Genomic DNA, 24,189 nt, shown 5'->3' with positions numbered 1-24,189 from the left:
ATAATATCTAGATGGCTTTAACTAAGAGAACCTTCTCCCAATCTTACCTTTTATTGCTGTACATATTTTATTTCTACTTTGTTTTTGTACTGTGTGAATTATCCTATTATTTTTTAAAATTTAAATTCAAAGCGAGTTTCAATATATCCATATTTACCAATTTCGTTGCCATTATTTGGACATCAGTGTTTTTTTTTTTTTTCCATGAATGCTCTATAAATAAATGGTGATGCCTCTCAGTATTTGCTGAAAAATGTCTTTTAATTTGCCTGCTTTTGAGAACAATAGTGTAGCTGGATGAGGAGTAACATTATTCTCTCAGCATTTTGATGATATTATTTCGCTGTCTTCTGGTTTTTATTGTTATTGTTGATGTGTGAATCCTCCAACTTTCTTCTTTCACAAGATTGTTCCGACTATCCTGGGTCCCTTGCATCTCCATATGAGTTTTAGGATGTATTTTCCAATCCGCAAGAAGGGGGCCTATTTAAAGTTTGATAGGGCTTGCCCTGAATCTGTAGATCAATTTAGGGTATATTTAACAATTTTAAGGCTTCCAGTCCATTACCATGGGAAATCTTTATTTATGTTTTTAATGTCTTTTAATACTGACAAGTCTTGCATTCCTTTGGTTGAATTTATTCCTAAGTATTTTATTCTTTTTGGTACTTTTGTGAATGGAAGTGTTTTCTTAATTTCATTTTCAGGTTGTCTATTGCTAGTGGATAGAAATTCAACTGATTTTTGTGTATTGATCTTGTATCTTACAACCCTGCTGAACTCATTTATTAGCTCTAGTAGTTTTAGTTTTGTGTAAGTATGTATGGATTCCTTAGGGTTTTATAAATGAACGATCATGTCACACTCAAATAGGATAGATTAACTTCTTCCCTTACAAGCTGGATGTCTTTTCTTTCTTTTTCTTGTCTCATCACCCAGGATAGAATCTCCAGTACAATGCTCATTAGATCTGTGAATATTAAGATTCATCCCTTACTTCAAGTGTCTTTTGTCAAATATCTGAATACTACATCTCCACCAGTTTCCTACTCTTTTCCTTGGAATTTCTATCAGATAAATAATGACCTAGGTCGGGTGCAGTGACTCATGCCTGTAGTCTCAGCACTTTGGGAGGCTGCGGCGGGTGACCACCTGAGGTCAGGCATTCGAGACCAACCTGGCCAACATGGTGAAACTTCATCTCTATTAAAAATACAAAAATTAGCTGGGAATGGTGGCAGGTGCCTGTAATCTCAGCTACTCAGGAGGCTGAGGCAGGAGAATTGCTTAATCCTGGGAGGCGGAAGTTGCAGTGAGCCGAGATTGCGCCACTGCACTCCAGCCTAGACGACAGAGTGAAACTCTGTCTCAAAAAAAAAAAAAACAAAAACACACAACAAGAAAACACCTAGATCTTGCATACATTCCATCTCTTTACATATCTTTTATTCTGGGGAATTTCCACAAATCTATCTTCAAGTTCATTATTTACTCTTTTGGTTATAACTAATCTGTAGTTTAGTCTACCAAGTATTAGATGTCGATGGATATATTTTTCACTTCTGGGTTCTCTGTGGTCCTTTTTCCAATATTGTTCTTTTGGTTTCAATTCCTTCTTTTATGTCTAATGATTTTTTTTTTTTTTTTTTTTTTGAGATGAGTTTTGCTTTTGTTGCCCAGGCTGGAATGCAATGGCATGATCTCAGCTCGCTACAACCTCCATCTCCGGGGTTCAAGGGATTCTCCTGTCTCAGCCTCCCAGGTAGCTGGGATTACAGGCGCTTGCCACCATGCCTGGCTAATTTTTGTATTTTTAGTAGAAATGGGGTTTCATATTGGTCAGGCTGGTCTCGAACTCCTGACCTCATGATCCACCCACCTCAGCCTCCCAAACTGCTGGGATTACAGGCGTGAGCCATCATGCCCAGCCTTTATGTCTAATGATTTTATTTTATTTTATTTTATTTTATTTTATTTTATTTTATTTTTTTTTTGGAGACGGAGTCTCGCTCTGTCGCCCAGACTGGAGTACAGTGGCCGGATCTCAGCTCACTGCAAGCTCCGCCTCCCGGGTTTACGCTATTCTCCTGCCTCAGCCTCCCGAGTAGCTGGGACTACAGGCGCCAGCCACCTCGCCCGGCTAGTTTTTTGTATTTTTTAGTAGAGATGGGGTTTCACCGTGTTAGCCAGGATGGTCTCGATCTCCTGACCTCGTGATCCGCCCGTCTCGGCCTCCCAAAGTGCTAGGATTACAGGCTTGAGCCACCGCGCCCGGCCTATGTCTAATGATTTTAAACAAAATTTTCTATTCTCTTTCTGATTATGATACCATTATTGCAAATTCTGAACTTTAATTTTCCTGTTAGTTGTATGTGTTAACTCTTGTTCATGGTGGATTACTTCTTTACATTTTATAATTTTTACTGTAAGCTCACCACTAACAGGGCTTGTTTAGCTGTTAGTGGTGTTGCTGTTAGTGTTAGGGAATAATGAAGAATTGTTGCCTCACTGTGTCTAACAAAACAGCCTGTGACAAGAAACAGAAAGTAGAAGGTGGTTACCAGGGTCTGGGGAAGGAAGATGAGAGTTGTTTAATGAGTACACGATTTCAGTTTTGTAAGATGAAAAGTTCTGGAGACTGGTTGCACAACAATGTGAATACAGTTACCACTACTGAACTGTACACTTAAAAATGATTAAGGAGGAGGCCGGGCGCGGTGGCTCACACCTGTAATCCCAGCACTTTGGGAGGTTGAAGTGGGCGAATCGCCTGAGGTCGGGAGTTTGAGACCAGCTTGACCAACATGGAGAAACCCTGTCTCTGCTAAAAATACAAAATTAGCCAGGCGTGGTGGTGCATGCTTGTAATCCCAGCTACTCGGGAGGCTGACGCAGGAAAATTGCTTGAACCCGGAAAGTAGAGGTTGCGGTGAACTGAGATCACACCATTGCACTCCAGCCTGGGCAACAAGAGCGAAACTCCATCTCAAAAAAAAAAAAAAAAAAAAAAAAAAAAGATTAAGGAGGCAAGGCACGGTGGCTCATGCCTTTAATCCCAGCACTTTGGGAAGCCGAGGCAGGTGGATCATCTGATGTCAGGAGTTTGAGACCAGTCTAGCCAACATGGCAAAACCCTATCTCTACTAAATATACAAAAATTAGCTGGGTGTGGTGGCAGGCGCCTGTAATCCAAACTACTTGGGAGGCTGAAGCAGAAGAATTGCTTGAGCCCAGGAGGCAGAGGCTGCAGTGAGCCAAATCACACCACTGCAGTCCAGCCTGGGAGACAGAGCAAGACTCTGTCTCAAAAAAAAACAAAAAACAAAAAAACAGTTAAGGAAGCCGAGTGCAGTGGCTCATGCCTGTAATCCCAGCACTTTGGGAGGCTGAAGTGGGAGGATCACTTGAGCTCAGGAGTTCAAGACCAGCCTGGGCAACATGGTGAAACCCATCTCTACAAAAAAATACAAAAATTAGCCAGGCATGGTGGCTGGCTATTATATGTATGTCGTCCACATACATATACGCACATACTGAAAATTCCTTAATTAACTATCATACATCTACTATTAATGGCCCCTAAAACAGAAGAAACACCTGCCAAGTGGAATGAGATGACGGTTAGATCTACAGAGTCTCCCGCATGTGTTAGGTTTCCTGCTAAAAGGAGATCAACTGTTCAGCCAGTTCCAGCACCGGCTTCTGCTGTTGAGGATGCAAGTAAGAGTAGGAAAGAGATGGGGAGAAGTCAGAAGCTCATATTATTTATTTATTTATTTTTTATTTATTATTTTTTTTTTTGAGACAGAGTCTCGCTCTGTCGCCCAGGCTGGCGTGCAGTGGCCGGATCTCAGCTCACTGCAAGCTCCGCCTCCTGGGTTCACGCCATTCTCCTGCCTCAGCCTCCCGAGTAGCTGGGAATACAGGCGCCCGCCACCGCGCCCGGCTAGTTTTTTGTATTTTTTAGTAGAGACGGGGTTTCACCGTGTTAGCCAGGATGGTCTCGATCTCCTGACCTCGTGATCCGCCCGACTCGGCCTCCCAAAGTGCTGGGATTACAGGCTTGAGCCACCGCGCCTGGCCTAGAAGCTCATATTATTTATCCGGGGAAATGCCATATCGGGTGCACCAATTATTAGAGGGACTAGCCAGTTGCCGAAACCTCCAATTATGATTCATATTACCATAAAGAATATGACGACTGCGTGGGTGGTAACAATAACATTGTAGATCTGATCATCTCCTAGCCGAGTTCCTGGTTGGCCTAATTCTGCTCGAATTAGAAGGCTTAAGGCGGTGCCCACTATCCCCACTCGTGCGCCAAATAGCAGGTATAGTGTTCCGGTATCTTTGTGGTTAATTGAAAACAATCAACGACTGATGAACATAAGTGGGAAAGAGGTAAAATGGCTGAGTAAGCATGAGACTGTAAATCTAAAGACAGAGGTCAAGGCCTCTTTTTTACCAGCCCTGAAGTGATTTCTCATGTTGAATTGCAAACTGAAAGGAGCAGCTTCAATCCTGCCAGGGCTTCTGCCACCTTTCTCCTTAATCCTGGGAGGCGGAAGTTGCAGTGAGCCGAGATTGCGCCACTGCACTCCAGCCTAGATGACAGAGTGAAACTCTGTCTCAAAAAAAAAACAAAAAACACACACAACAAGAAAACACCTAGATTTTGCATACATTCCATCTCTTTACATATCTTTTATTCTGGGGAATTTCCACAAATCTATCTTCAAGTTCATTATTTACTCTTTTGGTTATAACTAATCTGTAGTTTAGTCTACCAAGTATTAGATGTCAATGGATATATTTTTTACTTCTGTGTTCTCTGTGGTCCTTTTTCCAATATTGTTCTTTTGGTTTCAATTCCTTCTTTTATGTCTAATGATTTTTATTTTTTTTTTGAGATGAGTTTTGCTTTTGTTGCCCAGGCTGGAATGCAATGGCAAGATCTTGGCTCATTGCAACCATTATTAGCATGTCCTGATCCAACATAAGGTCGTAAACCCTATTGTCGATATGAACTCTAGAATAGGATTGTGCTGCTATCCCTAGGGTAACTTATTCCGTTGATCAAATTATTGGGTCAATGTATATTAACTCACTTAGACTAGCGCAGTCTTAGTTTAGGTTGTTTGGAGGTTGGATTATGCTCCGAGGTCACCCCAACCAAAATTTTTAATGCAGGGATAGTAGGCTAGGGTCTGTGGGCTTTTTTTGAGTTTTTATTTGCATTAATAAATTAAAACTTCATAGGGTCTTCTCTTATATCCGCCTCTTCACGGATAAGTCAATTTCACTGATTAAAAGTAAGAGACAGCTGGCCGGGCACAGTGGCTCACGCCTGTAATCAAAAAAAAAAAAAAAAAGTAATAGACAGCTGAACCCTCATGTGGCCATTCATACAAGTCCCTATTTAGGGAACAAGTGATTAGGCTGCCTTTGCATGGTCAGGATACCGCAGCTGTTGAACGTATGTCACGGAGCAGGCAGTGCCTCTAATACTGGTAATACTAGAGGTGATGTTTTTGGTAAACAGGCAGGGTAAGATTTGCCGAGTTCCTTTTACTTTTTGTAATCTTTCCTTAGAGCATACCTGTGTTGGATTAACAGTATAAATAATAGGGTGCTTATTAATACTAGGCTTTCAATGGGTTATTCCGATCTGATGTAAGCTTATGCAATGAAGAATATCTTCATGTTACTTACATTAACATTATTGCTTCTATTAAGTAATAGATTAGTCCAATGTGATGTTAGGAGTTCAGTGGAGTGATTAGAATTTAAGATAGATAGATGTTGAGCTTGAATGCTTTCTTAATTGGTGGCTGCTTTTGGGCCAACTGTGGTGGTAATATTTTTTACTCTCTGTTGGAAGGCTGTTTCCTATGGTTTAAAGAGCTATCCCTCTTTAGATTAACAGTTAAACTTTTTCTTTTTTTTTTTTTTTTTGAGACGGCGTCTCGCTGTGTCACCCAGGCTGGAGTGCCGTGGTGCAATCTTGGCTCACTGCAAGCTCCGCCTCCTGGGTTCACGCCATTCTCCTGCCTCGGCCTCCCTAGTAGCTGGGACTACAGGCACCCGCCAGCACACCCGGCTAATTTTTTATATTTTTAGTAGAGATGGGCTTTCACCATGTTACCCAGGATGGTCTTGGTCTCCTGACCTCTTGATCCGCCCAACTCGGCCTCCCAAAGTGCTGGGATTACAGGCGTGAGCCACTGCGCCCGGCCTACTCTACAACCTTTTTAGGGTTTGCTGAAGATGGCGGTATACAGACCGGGGGCAAGAAGTGGTGAGGTGTATCAGGGTTTATCGATTATAGAACAGGCTCCTCTAGAGGGATATAAAGCACCACCAAGTCCTTTGAGTTTTAAGCTGTTGCTTGTAGTATTCTGGCGAATGGTTTTGTTAATGTAACTATTAGAGTTTAGGGCTAAGCATAGTGGGGTATCTAATCCCAGCATGGGTCTTAGCTATTGTATCTTCAGGGTATTAAAGCCACTTTCCTAGTATAGTTTATTTCAGCTGGAGTTTTTTACAACTTAGATGGAGTTTAGCTTTATTGAGGCCAGACTTTAAACACTCTTTACGCAGAGTTTTATTAACTTGGGTTAATCGTATGGCCACGGTGGCTGGCACGAAATTGACCAACCCTAGATATCAGCATAGGTTAAACTTTCACTTATTAATAATGATTTATCATTGCTGTTTCCCATGGGGGTGTGGTTGAGCAAAGTGTTTTGAGCTGCATTTATGTGTGCTTGATACCTGCTTCTTTTGATCTGGGTGATCTAGAAGGCATTTTCACTGGGGCGTGGGTGCTTGCATGTGTAATCTTACTAAAAGCTAATAGAAAGGCCAGGACCAAACCTATCTGTTTATGGGATTGTGCAGGCCCATCTAGACATTTTCAGTGTCTTGCTTTGAATAATTAAGCTACATTAACTGCATAAATACTTATGTAAAATTAAAATATGAGAAGGAAAGAAGTAAGTATAAATAGTTGTTTACAGTTCTGGGAATTCAGGGACTTTAAAGTTGAGTTAGCAGAGGTTTGGCTGAGAGGACCACTCATAATTCGGACATAATTGATTTAGGGTATGGTGTATGGGGTAGCACTTTCAGAGGGGTACGCTCAAGGTATTATATCAGTATTAGGGTGGAAATTTAGTGATTGTATTTATTATATAAAATGGAGGCTTAATTTAGTAGGAGGATCTTAAGATTTTTAGGAAAATGACATCCATCGAGGGGCGGCTGTTGGGGTATTCATGGTTAAAATATGATTTCTGGGCTCTGACTGGGTTGCATTTTAGTCTCTTGTTTTTGCGGATTTAATGGAAATCGTTCTTGAAAGTGAGCGGACATGCGTGAGCATACGTGCCTATTGATTAATTGTTATGTCTTTCAAGCATGAATTAATTGATACCTTATGCTTATTATGCCAGCCTGGAATATTCAATATAAGCTCAGCTTCTACAATTGATTTAGCAGGAATCAAATCCAAGTTCATCTATGGCGGATTCGGAGGGGACTAGGCCTTATGCAATGGTGAGTGACAGCATCCCCCAAAGTTAAAAATACCAAATGCATGACAGCGCTCCCACGACTGGTTAATAGGGTGGTAGTCATTAGTCCATCGAGATGTCTTATTTAAGGGGAACATGTGGGCGATCTTAGTTTTATGGCCCTGAAGTAAGAACCAGATGCCAGGTATAGTTTCAGGACAGTCGCCCCCAAGTGTTACGGGCCTGGAATGAGGAGGGTAGCACTCCCCAGCGGGATGATGATTTCTCGGAGGCTGGTAGATTAAGAGACCAAAACCTGGCAGGGATATCCAGGTTGACAAGAGATTTCTTGACTGAAATGTGCCATGTCCAATGAACGAATATATGCACTATGCAATATTAAGAATTTCTAGTACGGATCAATATTCGTATGGATCAGGTTTTGTTGTACAGTCAATAATAGTATATATACGCATATATATGTGTACATATACATATACACACACACACAAATGGCCCATAATTCCACTGCTGAGATGGCCTCAGTTGACCTTTTAAAAACAAAACAAACAAGAAACAAACAAAACAAAGGGGATATCTGCACTGGGTTGGGACATTCAAAAAGCATCAAAAGGCAAACAGGCATTACTGCTACAGTTGCTCAAGCCAGAAACTCTGCAGTCTGTGACCCTTCTCCTTCACTGTCTTGCATTCCACAACCAAACCCTGATCATAACCTGTCGATTCTGCCTCTACACGTAACTGATCCACCCCCTTCTCTCCTCCCCCACCAGCAGCCTCCTGCTTGTTCCCCTGGACGATTCCAACAGCCTTCTTCTGCCCTCCCAACTCCCACCCACACCTGTGCCCCTCTAAGCCCACTTCTACGTGGCACCAAGAATGGCTGTTTCCTTCTGGAGCCTACAGGCCCTGCATGCTGCCTCCAGCCTCCCTCTACCCTCCTCTCCTCACTAACCCTTCACCTCTTCCACGCCAGGTGCTTGGACCCATTGCAGAGCCTTGGCCCAGGCTGAGCAGTTGGTTCCTGCGCACAGACTTCCAAGCTGGCTCCTCTCATCCTTCAAATCTCAGCTTAAACAGCAATGAAGAAAGACCGTTCCTGACTACCCAAGCCAAAAAGGTGTCATCTCTGTTTTCATGCATCTCAGTCCTACTTTTGCTTTGTTTTTGTTTTTGTTTTTATTTTGAGATGGAGTTTCACTTTTGTCGCCCAGGCTGGAGGGCAGTGGTGCACTCTCAGCTTACTGCAACCTCCCCTTCCCAGGTTCAAGCAGTTCTCCTGGCCAGACTCCTGAGTAGCTGGGAATACAGGGGCGCACCACCACACCCAGTTAATTTTTGTATTTTTAATAGAGACAGGGTTTCACCATGTTGGTCCAGCTGGTCTTGAACTCCTGACCTCAGGTGATCTGCCCTCCTCAGCCTCCCAAAGCGCTGGGATTACAGGCGTGAGCCACCGCACCTGGCACTGCTTTTGCTTTTAAATGTTACCTATCACATACATTTACGATGCTCTCACTCATCTGTGTACTTGCTTCATCTCTGTCTCCCTATTGGGCCGTGAGCCACAGAGGGCAGGAGCTGACCCCATCTCACACCCCACTGCATCCTAGCACCAACTCCACGTCGGGTGAACATATGTGCCAGGCGTCGTGGTGCGTGTTGCATATGCATTCTCATTCAGTCTTCACCTGCAAAGTAGGTTGTTTCCCCCCTCCCCATTTTGTATATGAGGAAACTAAAGCTTGGAAAGGTTAAGTAACAAGCCCAGGTCACACAGTTGGGGAACGACATGGCCAGGACAGCTCCGTGTGTCTGGCCCCCGTCTATGCTGTCCCCACTGCACTGTCCTCTCTCGCTTGTGCTGCCTGGTTCCTCCCTTCCCATGGTGCACATCTGCTGAGTGAACGCAATGACAGTGGCGCAGCAGGTTTAAGCAGAGAAGGTGCCAGGTCTCGTCCCGAGTCTCACCCGAGTCCTTACCATGTAGGCCACCAATGCCAGCTCATAGATGATGCCCTGGGCGCCGAGCTCCGTCACGTCCATCAGTCCTGAAACGTCAGCACGCACAAAACACATTTCAAAAAGTATATAAACATTTTCCTTTTGAAACTAGAACTTATTTTAAGAGAACCCAAGAATGCCCCCAAGAAGCATAACTTGGTGGCAGAATTCACCACGTGTGCTGAGAAGCCCAGACATCCTGCCCTGAGCAGTTGCCATGACCATGATCTCAGGCAGCTCAGATGTAACACAGGTTCATTCTACAAATCCCTACTCCACTAGGGAACAAAACATTAGGTTCAAAGTAGAAAAAAGAATGGCCAGGTGCAGTGGCTCACACCTGTAATCCCAGTACTTTGGGAGGCTGAGGTGCAGGATCACCTGAGCCCAGGAGTTTGAGACCAGCCTGAGCAACATAGGGAGAACCCCATCTCTACAAAAAAAAAAAAAAAAAAAATCCCAAAACATTAGTTGGGCATGGTGGCACACTCCTGTAGTCCCAGCTACTCAGGAGGCTGAGGCTGGAGGAGCACTTGAGCCCAGAAGGTCGAGGCTGTAGTGAGCCCTAATGGCACCACTGCACTCCAGCTTGGGTGACAGACTGAGACCCTACCCCCACCCCCAAAAAGCAAAAGAAAGTGAGGCTGTTAAGAGTTGCAAGTCACTCCCTAGAGAGACATGGGGTCACATGGTGGGAGGGGAGGCGGAGGCTGCAGAACTCTACAGATAGCTGATGGGACTGTTGATGTGTGCGAGTGTCCATAGAAATGGCAACGTCATCACTGTCACCCTCTGCATCGACTGTTTGTTACTTTACTAATAACAAAATGGCTAAGGTAAATATCTACGGCAAAAACGATTACAGTTCCAACAGAAACACAGGCCATGGCTAAAACAGGGCTGAATCAGTTGCCCTGTGTACATACAACTCATAGAAATTTGACTTGGGCTGGTGCGGTGGCTCATGCCTGTAATCCCAGCACTTTGGGAGGCCAAGGCAGGTGGATCACTCGAGGTCAGGAGTTCCAGACCAGCCTGGCCAACATGGTGAAACCCCATCTCTACCAAAAATACAAAAATTAGCCAGGCATGGTAGTGCACGCCTGTAGTCTCAGCTACTTGGGAGGCTAAGGCAGGAGAATCGCTTGAACTAGGGAGGCAGAGGGTGCAGTGAGCCGAGATCGCGCCACTGTACGCCAGCCTGGGTGACAGAGCGAGTCTCTGTCTCAAAAAAATAAATTACTTAAAATTAAAAACCAATTTGGCTTGATGCCGGGCCAAAGTGAGCTGAGGCACAAGCTAGTTCATGAGGCCTGGGGTCGGGCTTTTATTCCTTCAGTTCGTGACCTCTGGCAGACCTCTGACCAGCAGCTTCCCTTTCCTCACTTACAAAATGACGGGTGCTGCAGTAGAGCCAAAACCCCACCCAGCCTGAGGCTGCTAACGATGGGATGAGGGCTTAAACCTATATTGAAAACCTCCATGAGAGCCTAATGAAATGAGGCAGGACAAAGCAGCAAAGCTGGAGCTTCCTGGGAATCTCTGGAGACCTGACTGGCCGGGCTGAGGACAGCTTTCGGCTGGACTGCTGACAAACCTGCAAGGAAGTTTCCGATCTCAAAGGTCCACCGCTCAATGCACACCATGAACATACTGGAAATAACCAGGCAGATGTAGGAGCCCCACTCCTGGAAGCACTCCCTTGTCCAACCTAGGGAACAGGAAAGAAAACAGGCTTTTGCTTTTCAACAGTCTCTGGCACCAACAATTCTGTTTCACATACCCATACCCCGCAAATGGCCAGAGACTAGGTGCAACCTCAGTTCTCCAGCAAAGTATAAAGATGCCAAACAGATTGAGATGGCAGGCCCTAAGCTGGCAAGACTCAGTAGATGCCCTTTCACCCACACATTCTACTCCTGGGTATAAATGGCAGAGGGATTTTTGTAGACCTCTGTAAAAAGACATGTAGAAAGCCAGGCGAGGTGGCTCACGCCTGTAATCCCAGCACTTTGGGAGGCCAAGGTAGGTGGATCATGAGGTCAGGAGTTCAAGACCAGCCTGGCCAACATGGCGAAACCCCGTCTATACTAAAGATACAAAAAATTAGCCGGGTGTGGTGGCACACGCCTGTAAATCCCAGCTACTCGGGAGGCTGAGGCAGGAGAATCGCTTGAACTCGGGAGGCGGAGGTTTCAGTGAGCTGAGATCGCACCACTGCATTCCAGCCTGGGCAACAGGGTGAGACTCCTTTCAAAAAAAAAAAAGACATGTAGAATATTCACTGTGGCAGACGTTAGTTGAGGGGTGTGGGAGACAACACAGAACTAGAGGAGTAAAATATGATAGATGTACATTATGATTAAAAGCAAAATTGATGTATATATAGCAATGTGGATATTTAAAATACATAGTGCTCACAGGCAACAAAAGTAAACATAGATAAATTGGACTACATCAAAATAAAAAACTTGTGTGTATCAAAGGACACAATCAGCAGAGTGAAAGGGCAACCCATGGAATGGGAGAAAATATTTGCAAATCATATAAGGATATCTGGATATCATAATGTCCAGAATACATAAAAAATTTCTATGGCCAGGCGCAGTGGCTCACGCCTGTAATCCCAGCACTTTGGGAGGCCAAGGCGGGTGAATCACCTGAGGTCAGGAGTTCAAGACCAGCCTGGCCAACATGGTAAAGTCCTGTCTCTACTAAAAATACAAAAAATTAGCCAGGCATGGTAGTGGGCGCCTGTGATCCCAGCTACTCAGGAGGCTGAGACAGGAGAATCACCTGAACCTGGGAGGTGGAGGTTGCGGTGAACCGAGATCGCGCTACTGCACTCCAGCCTGGGCGACAGAGCGGGACTCCATCTCAAAACAAAACCAACAACAACAACATCAACAACAAAATTCCTACACTCAACAACAACAAAAGAAGTAACCTGTTTTAAAAAAGGGAGGGCAACAGACTTGAAGAGGCATTTCTCCAAAGATGATACATAAATGGTCAATGAATATATGAAAAAATGCTCAACATCAGTAACCTGAAGGAAATGCAAATCAAAACCAAAGTGAGACATCACATCATACCCATTAGGATGGCCACTATCAAAAAACCCAGAAAATAACAACTGTTGGTGAGGATGTGGAGCACTAGACCCCTTGTGCACCGTTGGTGGGAATGGTGCAGCTGATGTGGAAAAACAGTATGATAGTTTCTCAAAAAATTAAAAATAGAATCCCCATATGATCCAGTAATTCCACTTCTGAGTATATGCTCCAAAGAATCAAAAGAAAGGTCTTGAAGAGATATTTGAACACCCATGTTCAAAGCAGTACTATTCACAAAAGCCAAAAGGTTGGAGAACCCTTGTGTCTATCAGTGCATGAATGGATAAAACAAAGGTGGTGTATACATACAATGGAATACAATTCAGCCTTAAAAAGGAAGGGAATTCTGAAATGTGTTAAACAGGGATGAATCTTGAGGACATTATGTTGAGTGGGTGGGTAACAAAACGACAAATACCATATGACCTTCAATTATATGATGAATCAAGAATAGTTAAACTCATAAGAACAAAAAGTAAAATGGTGGCTGTCAGGAGTTCAAGGGCAGGGAGGAATGGGGAGTTGTATAATGAGCACATAGTTTCAGTTCTGCAAACTGCAAAAGTTCTAGAGATGGGAGGTGGTGATGGCTTTACAACAATGTGAATGGACTTCATGCCACCGACTATACACATAAGAATGGTTAAAGTGATAAATTTTGTGTTATGCATATTTTACCACAATTAGAAAAAATATAAAAAGAAAACAATGTGCAAAGTCAGGGGTTAACAAACTTTTTCTGTAAAGGGCCAGATGGTAAATATTTTCTACTTTGCAGGCCAAATGGTCTCTGTGGCAACCACTCAACTTTGCTCTAGCAGCCTAAGAACAGCCATGGGCAACATGTAAGTGATTACACTTGGCTGTGTTTCAATAAAACTTTATTTTAAAAAAACAGGCTGCAAGTTCATGGGTTTGCCAACATCTGTGCTAAGTGAAAAGGTTTACAAAAAAGAAAGAAGTCTAGCCAAGTGTGGTGGCTCACGCCTGCAGTGCCAGTACTTTGGGAGGCTGAGGCAGACAGATCACTTGAGGCCAGGAGTTCGAGACCAGCCTGGCCACCATGGTGAAACCCCATCTGTACTAAAAATACAAAAATTAGCCAGACATGGTAGTGGGCGCCTGTAATCCCAGCTACTCTGGAGGCTGAGGCAGGAGAATCACTTGAGCCTGGGAGGCGGAGGTGGCATTGAACTGAGATCACACCACCGCACTCCATCCTGGGCAACAGAGCAAGAATCTGAAGAAAAGAGGAGGGGAAAGGGGGGGGGGGAAGAAGTCTAAACTATAACACTATATTAGGTAAATATAAACATATATATACAGACAAAAAAAATTTTTTTAAAGATGCATATTAAAAGATATATGTCATTGGCTGGGCACGGTGGCTCATGCCTGTAATCCCAGCACTTTGGGAGGCTTAGGCAGGAGGATCAATCGAGGCCAGGAGTTCAAGACCAGCTGGGGCAATATAGTGAAACCCTGTCTCTACTAAAAATAGAAAAATGATCCTGGTGTGGTGGTGCACACCTGTAGTCCTAGCTACTCAGGCGACTGAGGTGGGAGAATCACCTGAGCCTGAGATATGGAGAGTTCAGTGAAGCAAGATTGTGCCACTGCACTCCAGCCTGGGCCACAGAGCGAGACCCTGTCTCCAAAAAAAGTATATATATGTATATATAAAAACACAGAGAGAGTGCCTTGAGGGAGGAGAATGGAAACTTTGAAATGAAGATAGAAATACCCTAAAATGGTAAAATGGGACAGGGATAATGGAAGGAATGATGACATCAGCATGCCATGAATGTGAGTATGAGAAACTCAGTGCTTTGCATCTGAGGTTCAGGACTGGAGGGGGAGGGGGAGAAGGGAGGAGTCAGGCATTGAAAAACACCGAGAATTTCTGCAACATAAAAGCAAAGAAGGCACCAAGAGCCAATCGGCAACTTACCTTATCGGGAAGCAATATGGTCTGCTCTAGGAAAGAAGAAGAGCCAGCCCTCACCCCATAACTGCAGACTTGGAAGTGAAGGTTTGAGGGAAGAACAACATGAAGAACAATAGAGAATGAGCTACATGCACTGTGATGGCTACGAATGGTGAGAAGGTGAGAGCGAGTCAAAGCATAGGTCCCAGTGAGCAGGGACTTAGGAGCCAGGAGAGTGGTGTCCCCCCATCCTTGTGTAAACGAGGACCAGAAAACCTGCCTGCCAGCCTGCAGTCATGGCACAAGCGCGCTACCTATTCCAAGCCACTAGCAAAAGGGTCACTGTGCACAGGACAGAGGCCTGAAGCCAGAGCACAGTCACAGTGAGGAAACCCTGAACTAAGACACTGGTTCTAGAGCAAGGATATTTCACAAGACCTGAGCAGATGCAACCCTAAAAAAACGGACAAGGCACACATGTGACGCACAGGAATACAACCCCCTCGAAAGAGAAGGGCACAGACAAAGCCATAAGGAAGTCAGTCAAAACTACAGTCTCAGGTGGCAGGCATCCATCTGACACTGCTGAGTAAACTCGAATACTGTATTTCATCATGTCAATGAGGTCATTATGTGCCAAAAACAGTTTGACAATTAAACTGTGTCATAAGATCTTAAGACATCAATTGAAAGACGAATTCCAATTTTAAAGACATTAAAATGGAAAAATTATGAGTCTTAGAATCAACAAAATATAGGTATAGATATGTTCCATGACTCAAGACATAAACAGATATTAAATCTGATACCAGGAAAGAAACTTCACAAAACTAGCACACAAAAGATTTCATACCCAGTGAAGTAGGAATAATAGGATAATCTGAAAAAAAAAATTTAAATAAGCATTCTTAAAATGTTCAAAGGCAGGAGGTTTTGAAATAAGAATCAACAGATATAAAAAAGAACCAAGGGGCTGGGCACGGTGTCTCAGGCCTGTAATCCCAACACTTTGGAAGGCTGAGGCTGGTGGATTGCCTGAGGTCAGGAGTTCAAGATCAGCCCAGGCAACATGGCAAGACCCCGTCTCTACAAAAAAATACAAAAATTAGCTGGGTGTGGGTGGCACACACTTGTAGTCCCAGCTACTTGGGAGGCTGAGGTGGGAGGATCGCTTGAGCCTGGGAGGTGGAGGTTGCAGTGAGCCAAGATCACACCACTGTACTCCAGCCTGGGCAACAGAGTGAGGCCCTGTGTCAAAATAAGAGAGAGAAAAAAGAACTGAGTAAAATCTTAGACATAAAAAATATAATTATTGAAATTATAAACCATTTTAAATATAAATAAAAGTGCTGGGATTGCAGATGTGAGCCACCACACTGGGCTTCACTTAGATTTCTATACCCAGCAATATTCAAGAGAAACATTCAAGAGAGCAGGCTGGGAGCAGTGGCTCACACCTGTAATCTCAGCGCTTTGGGAGGCTGAGGAAGGAGGACTGCTTGACTCCAGGAGTTTGAGACCAGCTTGAGAAAAAAAGTGAGACCCTGTCTCTTCAGAAAATTAAAAAAAAAAAAAAATTAGCCAGGTTTGGTGGCATGTGCCTGTAGTCTGAGCTACTTGGGAGGCTGGGGTCGGAGGATTGCTAGGGCCTAGGAGGTCTGCACTCCAGCCTGGGTGAAGAGCAAGACCCTGTCTCAAAAACAAAACTCCTCTCAACAAGTTATGTGTAGAAGGAAAGTACTGCAACACAATAAAGGCCATCTATCACAAGCCTACAGCTAGCATCATACTCAGTGGTAAAAAGGTAAAAGCTTTTCCTCTAAGATCAGGAAAAAGACAAGGAATGCTCACTCTCACTATTTCTTTTCACCATAGTACTGGAAGTCCTAGCCACAGCAGTTAGGCAAGAAAAAGAAATACAAGGCATCTAAATCAGAGAGAAAGAAGTAAAATGTTCTGTTTGCAGATGTCATGATGGTATATAGAGAAAACCCTATAGACTCCACCAAAAAATTATTAGAACTAATTTAAAAATTCAGTGACATTTCAAGATATAAAATCAATATACAAAAATAGTTTATGTTTCTTTATAGTAACAATGAACAATCCGAAAAAAAAAAATTAAGAAAACAATTCCCTAGCCTGGGCAACATGGCGAAACCCCGTCTCTACAAAAAAATTAGAAAAATTAGCTGGGCATGGTGGTGCACACCTGTAGTCCCAGCTACTCAGGAAGCTGAGGTGAGAGGATCCCTTGAGCCTGGGAGGCAGAAGTTGCAGTGAGCCAGCTCCACTCCAGCACCACTGCACTCCAGCCTGGGCGACACAGTGAGACCCTGTCCCAAAAGAAAAAATAAAAAATCCATTTACAATTAAATCAAAAAGAATAAAATACTTAGAAAAAAATGTAACCAAGCAGGTGAGAGATCTTTATATTTAAAACTACAAAGCATTGATGAAAAAAATCGAAGACACAAATGAATGAAAAGATATCCCACGTTTATGAATCAAAAGAATCAACACTGTCAAAATGTTCACACTACCAAAGTGATCTACAGATTCAATGCAATGTTTATCAAAATTCCAAGAGACTTTTTTTACAGAATAGAAAAACAATTCTAAAAATTAGCATAGAACCACAAAAGATCTCGATTAGCCAAAGCAATATTGAAAAAGCTGGAAGCATCACACATTCTGATTTCAAATTATATCATAATCATAATGAAAACAGCATGGCGGCTGGGTGTGGTGGCTCATGCCTATAATCCCAACATTTTGGGAGGCTGAGGCAGAAGGATCACTTGAGCTCAGGAGTTTGAGACCAGCCTGGGCAACACAGCAAGATCCTATCTCTACAAAAAATTTTTAAAAAATTACCCAGGCATGGTGGTACACACCTGTAGTCCCAGCTACTTAGAAGGCTGAGGAAGGAGGATCGCTTGAACTGAGGAGTTCAAGGCTGCAATGAGCTATGATGGCACCACTATACTCCAGCCTGTGTGACAGAGTGAGACTCCATCTCTTAAAACAAAAAACAGTATGGTACTAGCAATGGAAGGCACACAGACCAAGGGAACAGAATAGAGAGCCCAGAAATAAACCCACACATACGTAGTCAACGAATCATCACCAAATGCTCCAAGAATACACAATTGGGGAGGAGTAGTCTCTTCAACAGATGGTGTTAGAAAACTAGAAATTCACATGCTGGAAAAAAAATTAAGAAAAGAAACTGGACTCATCTTACATCATACACAAAAATCAACTCAAAGTGGATTAAAGACTTAAACATGACCAGAAACCATAAAACTCCCAGAGAAAACGGGAAAAGCTCCATGACATCAGTCTTGGCAATGCTTTTTTTTCTATGACACCAAATGCATAGGCAACAAAGACAAAAATAACAAGTGGGACTACATAAAACTAAAGCGTTTCTGCAGAGCAAAGGAAATAATCAATAAAATTAAAAGGTAAAGTACAGAATGGAAGAGGATATGTGCAAACCATTTACCCAATAATGTGCTGATATCCAAAATAAATAAGGAACTCATACAACTCAATAGCAAAAAAAAAAAAAACAACCCATGTACAAAGGCTTTAAATAGTCATTTATCAAAAGAAGACACACAGGGCCAGGTGCCATGGTGCACGCCTGTAGTCCCAGCTACTCGGGAAGCTGAAGCAGGAGGATCCCTTGAGCTCAGGAGGTCAAGGCAGCAATGAGCTATGATTGCACCACTGCACTCAGCCTAGGCGACATAGCGAGACCTTCTCTCTTAAAAAAAAGGAAAAAGGCCGGGCATGGTGGCTCACGCCTGTAATCCCAGCACTTTGGGAGGCCGAGGAGGGTGGATCACGAGGTCAAGAGATCAAGGCCATCCTGGCCAACATGGTGAAACCCCGTCTCTAGTAAAAATACAACCGGGTGTGGTGGTGCGTGCCTGTAATCCCAGCTACTCGGGAGGCTGAGGCAGGAGAATCGCTTGAACCCAGGAGGCGGAGGTTGTAGTGAGCCAAGATTATGCCTGCACTCCAACCTGGTGACGGAGCAAGACTCTGTCTCAAAAAAAAAAAAAAAAGATATACGAATGACCAACAGGTATATGAAAAGGTGTTCTACATTACAAATCATCAGAGAAATAGAAATCCAAACCACACTGAGATATCTATCACCTCACACCTCTTAGCACAGCCATTACCAAAAAGAAGGTGTTGACAAATGTATGAAGGAAAGAGGACTTTTGTACAATTTTGGTAGTAATGTAAATTGGTATAGCCAGTATAGAAAAAAGTATGGCGGTTCCTCAAAAATGTAAAAATATAACAATCATATGATCCAGTAATCCTTCTGGGCATATATCAAAAGGAAATTACTTTCTCAAAGAGAGAGCTGCACTCCCGTGTTCGTTGCAGCATTATTCACATTAGCCAAGATAAGGAAATGACCTAAGTGTCCATGGCCAGTGGAATAAAGAGAATGTGGTGCATACATGCATGTGCGTGCACACACGCATGCACGCAGACAATGGAATATTATCCAGCCATAAAAAGTAATGAAATCCTGGCGAGCGCGGTGGCTGAAGCCTGTAATCCCAGCACTTTGGGAGGCGAGGCCAGGCGGATCCACCCGGAATCAGGAGATAGAGACCATCCTGGCTAACACGGTGGCCCCGTCTCTATAAAAATACAAAAAATAGCCGGGGCGAGGTGGCGAGCAGCCTGTAGTCCCAGCTACCGGGAGGCTGAGGCAGGAAGAATGGCGTGAAAAGCCGGGGAAGCCAGACTTGCAGTGAGCTGAGATCCGGCCACTGCACTCCAGCCTGGGGCTGACAGAAGAGACTCCGTCTCAAAAAAAAAAAAAAGAAATAATGAAATCCTGTCATTTGCAACAACATGGAAGAACCTAGAAGCCATCATGCTAAGTGAAATAAGGCAGGCTCAGAAACACAAATACTGTATGATCTCACTTATCTTAGGGGGTGGGAGAAATGGGGACATGTCGATCAAAGGGTACAAACTTTCAGCTATAAGATGAATAAGTTCTGGGGAACTAATGTACAACACGGTGAGCACAATTAATGATAATGTATTGGATACTTGAAATTTGCTCAGGGAGTAGATCTCAAGTATTCTTACCATGTGCAAAGAAAGGGGAACTAGGCCGGGTGCAGTAGCTCACACCTGTAATCCCAGCACTTTAGGAGGCCGTGGCGGGTGGATCATGAGGTCAGGAGTTCAAGACCCGCCTGGCCAACATAATGAAACCCTGTCTTTACTAAAACTACAAAAAATTAGCCAGGCGTGGTGGTGGGCACCTGTAATCCCAGCTACTCGGGAGGCTGAGGCAGGAGAATTCCTTGAACCCATGAGGCGGAGGTTGCAGTGAGCCGAGATCACGCCATTTAGCTCCAGCCTGGGAAACAGTGCAAGACTCCATCTCAAAAAAAAAAAAAAAGGAGGGGGGGGAACTATGCAAGGTGATGGATATGTTAATTAGCTTAATAGTGGTAATCATTTCAGAATGTACACACATATCAAAACAACATGTTGTCAGAAGCTAAGTGACTCAAGAAAAAAACAAAGACCCATCATGTTGTACACTTTAAATATATACAAGTTTTAATTGTCAATTATACCTCAATAAAGCTGGAACAAATAGAAAAACAACAACAAACCTAATCTATTAAACATACAGATGCATGTTAAAATATTTAAAGGAATTTAGCTAAGTTGTAAGTGGTACTAATTATTTATTTATTTATTTATTTATTTTTATTTTATTTTATTTTTTTTGAGACAGAGTTTCTCTGTTGTTGCCCAGGAGGGATTGCAATGGCACGATCTTGGCTCACTGCAACCTCCACCTCCCAGGTTCAAGCGATTCTCCTACCTCAGCCTCCCGAGTAGCTGGGATTACGGGCATGCGCTGCCACCATGCCCAGCTAATTTTGTATTTTTAGCAGAGACGGGGTTTCTCCATGTTCGTCAGGCTGGTCTCGAACTCCTGACCTCAGGTGATCCGCCCACTTCAGCCTCCCAAAGTGCTGGGATTACAGGCATGAGCCACCGCACCCAGCCAGTGGTACTGATTATTTAAGAGTTCAGTCTGCTTATTTGAATTGATAAGACACTAATAGAACAGAATGATTTGCAAGGAACAAGTAGGATATTTTGTATTTATCTTTCTTTTTCTTTTTTCTGAGACGGAGTCTCACTGTGTTGCCCAGACTGGAGTGTGATGGTGTGATCTCAGCTCAATCTCCACTTCCCAGGTTCAAGCGATTCTCCTGCCTCAGCCTCCCGAGTAGCTGGGACTACAGGCATGTGCCACCATGTCCAGCTAATTTTTGTATTTTATTTTATTATTTTTTTGTTGAGACAGAGTCTTGCTCTGTAGCCCAGGCTGGAGTGCAGTGGCGCGATCTCGGCTCACTGCAGGTTCTGCCTCCTGGTTCACGCCATTCACCTGCCTCAGCCTCCCAAGTAGCTGGTACTATGGGCGCCTGCCACCATGACTGGCTAACTTTTTGTATTTTTAGTAGAGACGGGGTTTCACCACGTTAACCAAGATGGTATCAATCTCCTGACCTCGTGATCCACCCATCTTGGCCTCCCAAAGTGCTGGGATTACAGGCTAATTTTTGTATTTTTAGTAGAGATGGGGTTTCTCCATGTTGGCCAGGCTGGTCTCGAACTCCTGACCTCAGGTGATCTGCCCACCTCGGCCTCCCAAAGTGCTGGTTTTACAGACATGAGCTACTGCGCCCGGCCTGGATTTTGTATTTATCATTTTAATTCATTAAACATTAATTCCTAACACCCAGTACCTACAAATAGTCTTCTATGAACAAAAACTGCTTTCATGGACGTTTTTAAAAATCTCACATTGACCCTGTAATTTTCATGTTTTCAGTAACTTAAACTTTTTCTATAATTTTTAGATTTCCCAAAAGATAATAATAATAACCTGGGAGAAAAACATCCAAAAACCAGAATTACATCTTTCTGAATAACAAATCACATAATAAGAAATCAATGTCCCCTTGAGAGGTAAAGCCCACTGGACTTCCTGGATCAAGTGGGGACTTTGAGAACTTTTGTGTCTAGCTAAAGGATCATAAACACACCAATCAGCACTCTGTAAAAACGTACCAATCAGTGCTCTGTGTCTAGCTAAAGGATTGTAAACGCACCAGTCAGCACTCTGTGTCTAGCTTAAGGTATGTAAATGTATCAATCAGCACTCTGTAAAATGGACCAAGCAGCAAGACGTGGGTGGGGCCAAATAAGGGAATAAAAGCTGGCCACCCCATCCAGCAGCGGCAACCCGCTCAAGTCCCCTTCTGTGCTGTGGAAGCTTCATTCTTTTGCTCTTCACAATCTTGATGCTGCTCACCCTTTGGGTCCACATCACCTTTAAGAGCTGTAACACTCGCCGCGGGCTTCTTTCTTGAAGTCAGCGAGACCACGAACCCATCAGAAGGAAGAAACTCTGGACACATCTGAACATCTGAAGGAACAAACTCTGGACACACCATCTTTAAGAACTGTAACACTCACCGCGAAGGTCCGTGGCTTCATTCTTGAAGTCAGGGAGACCAAGAACCCACCGGAAGGAATAAATTCCGGACACACCCTTACCTCCCCAGGTGTCGACGTAGACTTTTGTCCACCACATATACAGGAAAAGCAGAGCAGACAGGGAGAACTGGAAGTGGTGTTGGCCCAGGCAGATCCTCTGCAGAAGAAAAGTCATCATTATCCGCAGGTATATTCCTTCTGGATGAAAATAAACAGGCCACCTTCCACAAGCTTTTGCTCCGAGGTAAGAATCACAGTTATTAGATGAGGCTGGAACTCCTGGACTTTTAATATTTTCCCAAATCCACTTATAATAGACTTTTTTTCTTTCCACCAAGATTAAATTTTGTGGAAGAACCCAATGTTATTCCTCGATGGAAAAACAAAAGGACATAAAGATGTATCACCATTCCATGTTGTGAGAGTCTTAACCCATCAGATAAATCCCTGAACATAATTAGTTAAAAGGGATACATCAAACATTACTGTGTTCAAAACACTGGTCTAGGACATAGCAGTTTTGTTTCCTGGGATTATAATACATCTGCTTTGTATTGGAAAATAACCTTGGAGCGTCTTCCATAGGTCACATTTTATCACAACAAATAGAACCATGCCCCACTCTGGCATAGAGAGCCAGGGACTCTGTCCTCCTGTCTATTTTTCCATTCCACTCCCCTACCCAATCCTCCATTTTACCCTTTGTTAATCTATTCCTAAATTTTCTTCTCCTTTTCCCCTATATCCCCAAGCTTCCCTGTGTACATCTGTTGGGGAAACCTCTAAGAGACAGTTTCTGAGGCCCACCTCCCAGGAGAACCTGGGCGGCCCAGACCTCCTGTTTCTGGACATGGGTCAACCAACTGGTGCTCACACCTCCCTGTGGGACTCCAGCTTCCTGGGCCAGCGCCTTGTCCAGCTTTCTAGCAGAAGGTGTGTTTCACTGATGTGTTCTTATGTTCCGTCCTCAGCCAGCCTTTATTTTTTATTTTTATTTTTTTTGAGACGGAGTCTCGCTCTGTAGCCCAGGCTGGAGTGCAGTGGCCGGATCTCAGCTCACTGCAAGCTCCGCCTCCCGGGTTTACTCCATTCTCCTGCCTCAGCCTCCCGAGTAGCTGGGACTACAGGCGCCCGCCACCTCGCCCGGCTAGTTTTTTATGTATTTTTAGTAGAGACGGGGTTTCACTGTGTTCGCCAGGATGGTCTCGATCTCCTGACCTTGTGATCCGCCCGTCTCGGCCTCCCAAAGTGCTGGGATTACAGGCTTGAGCCACCGCGCCCGGCCCTCAGCCAGCCTTTAAAGACTTCCTAGCCACGCTGAGGAGCCTGGCTCTGGCTCCATGCACAGAAGTGTCCCCCAGTGAGGGACAGGCGAATCGGTAGTGCTTTCTTTCTGGGACCCTCATCTCCTCAAGCTTCATAAAGATGCAATTGGGTTCAGTTTCTTACAATTCCAAGATGCTGGGAGAATCCCTAAGGTGTCTGCCCCACCCTGTCTTTGCTAGGGTGGCCCCTTTCAGCCTTCACAGACCACAGCAACTCCCTTCTCTAGGTGAACTCCACCTCGACACACAATCAGCTTACACATCGCTTCTTCCCAGGCACCATCCCTATCTCTCCACCCACTAACCCACTGACCTTCCTTCCAACAGCCTGAGCCGGCTGCTCCTCCTGTGGGGTCCTGTGGCACCCAATTCTCACCTGGCACACAGACCACCTGAACACCCAACTCTATTGCCTGTCCACCTGTCCATATTCCCTCTACCAAATGATTTCACTCTCGCTATCCCCAGCTCCAGGGCCAGGAGACCGCACACAGCAGACACTCAGTATCTGTTGAATGAAGGGGTCATGACTTACACCACTCTGAGGTCCAGGGCATACAGCAAGAGGGCATTCATGCCCACGTCGATGACATTTGCTGCAATCCCGGTAATAACTTGAGGCATGATGATGCCCTAAAACCCCCAAACAAATAGGAAAACATTCACATTTTCGAAAGCTAATTAGCTACCCTGTCAAGGGA

At 44.1% G+C, this 24,189-nt stretch overlaps 1 protein-coding gene across 1 annotated transcript; it reads right to left on the bottom strand.

Moving 5' to 3' along the window:
- Positions 1-5,206: 5,206 nt before the first annotated feature.
- LOC116271024 (multidrug and toxin extrusion protein 2-like) lies at positions 5,207-23,138 on the bottom strand. The gene is made up of 4 exons (XM_031657414.1): positions 22,224-23,138; positions 11,137-11,250; positions 9,519-9,586; positions 5,207-5,347 (listed from the first exon to the last, which is right to left on the bottom strand). Exons 1-4 carry the CDS (start codon positions 22,339-22,341, stop codon positions 5,342-5,344), a joined length of 306 nt encoding a protein of 101 aa, XP_031513274.1. The 5' UTR covers positions 22,342-23,138; the 3' UTR covers positions 5,207-5,341.
- Between the last annotated feature and the right edge of the window lie 1,051 nt (positions 23,139-24,189).

The sequence above is a fragment of the Papio anubis genome, chromosome 17 (genome assembly GCF_008728515.1).
Source record: "Papio anubis isolate 15944 chromosome 17, Panubis1.0, whole genome shotgun sequence".
NCBI lineage: Eukaryota > Metazoa > Chordata > Mammalia > Primates > Cercopithecidae > Papio > Papio anubis.
This window is presented reverse-complemented; position numbering and strand designations above follow the sequence as displayed.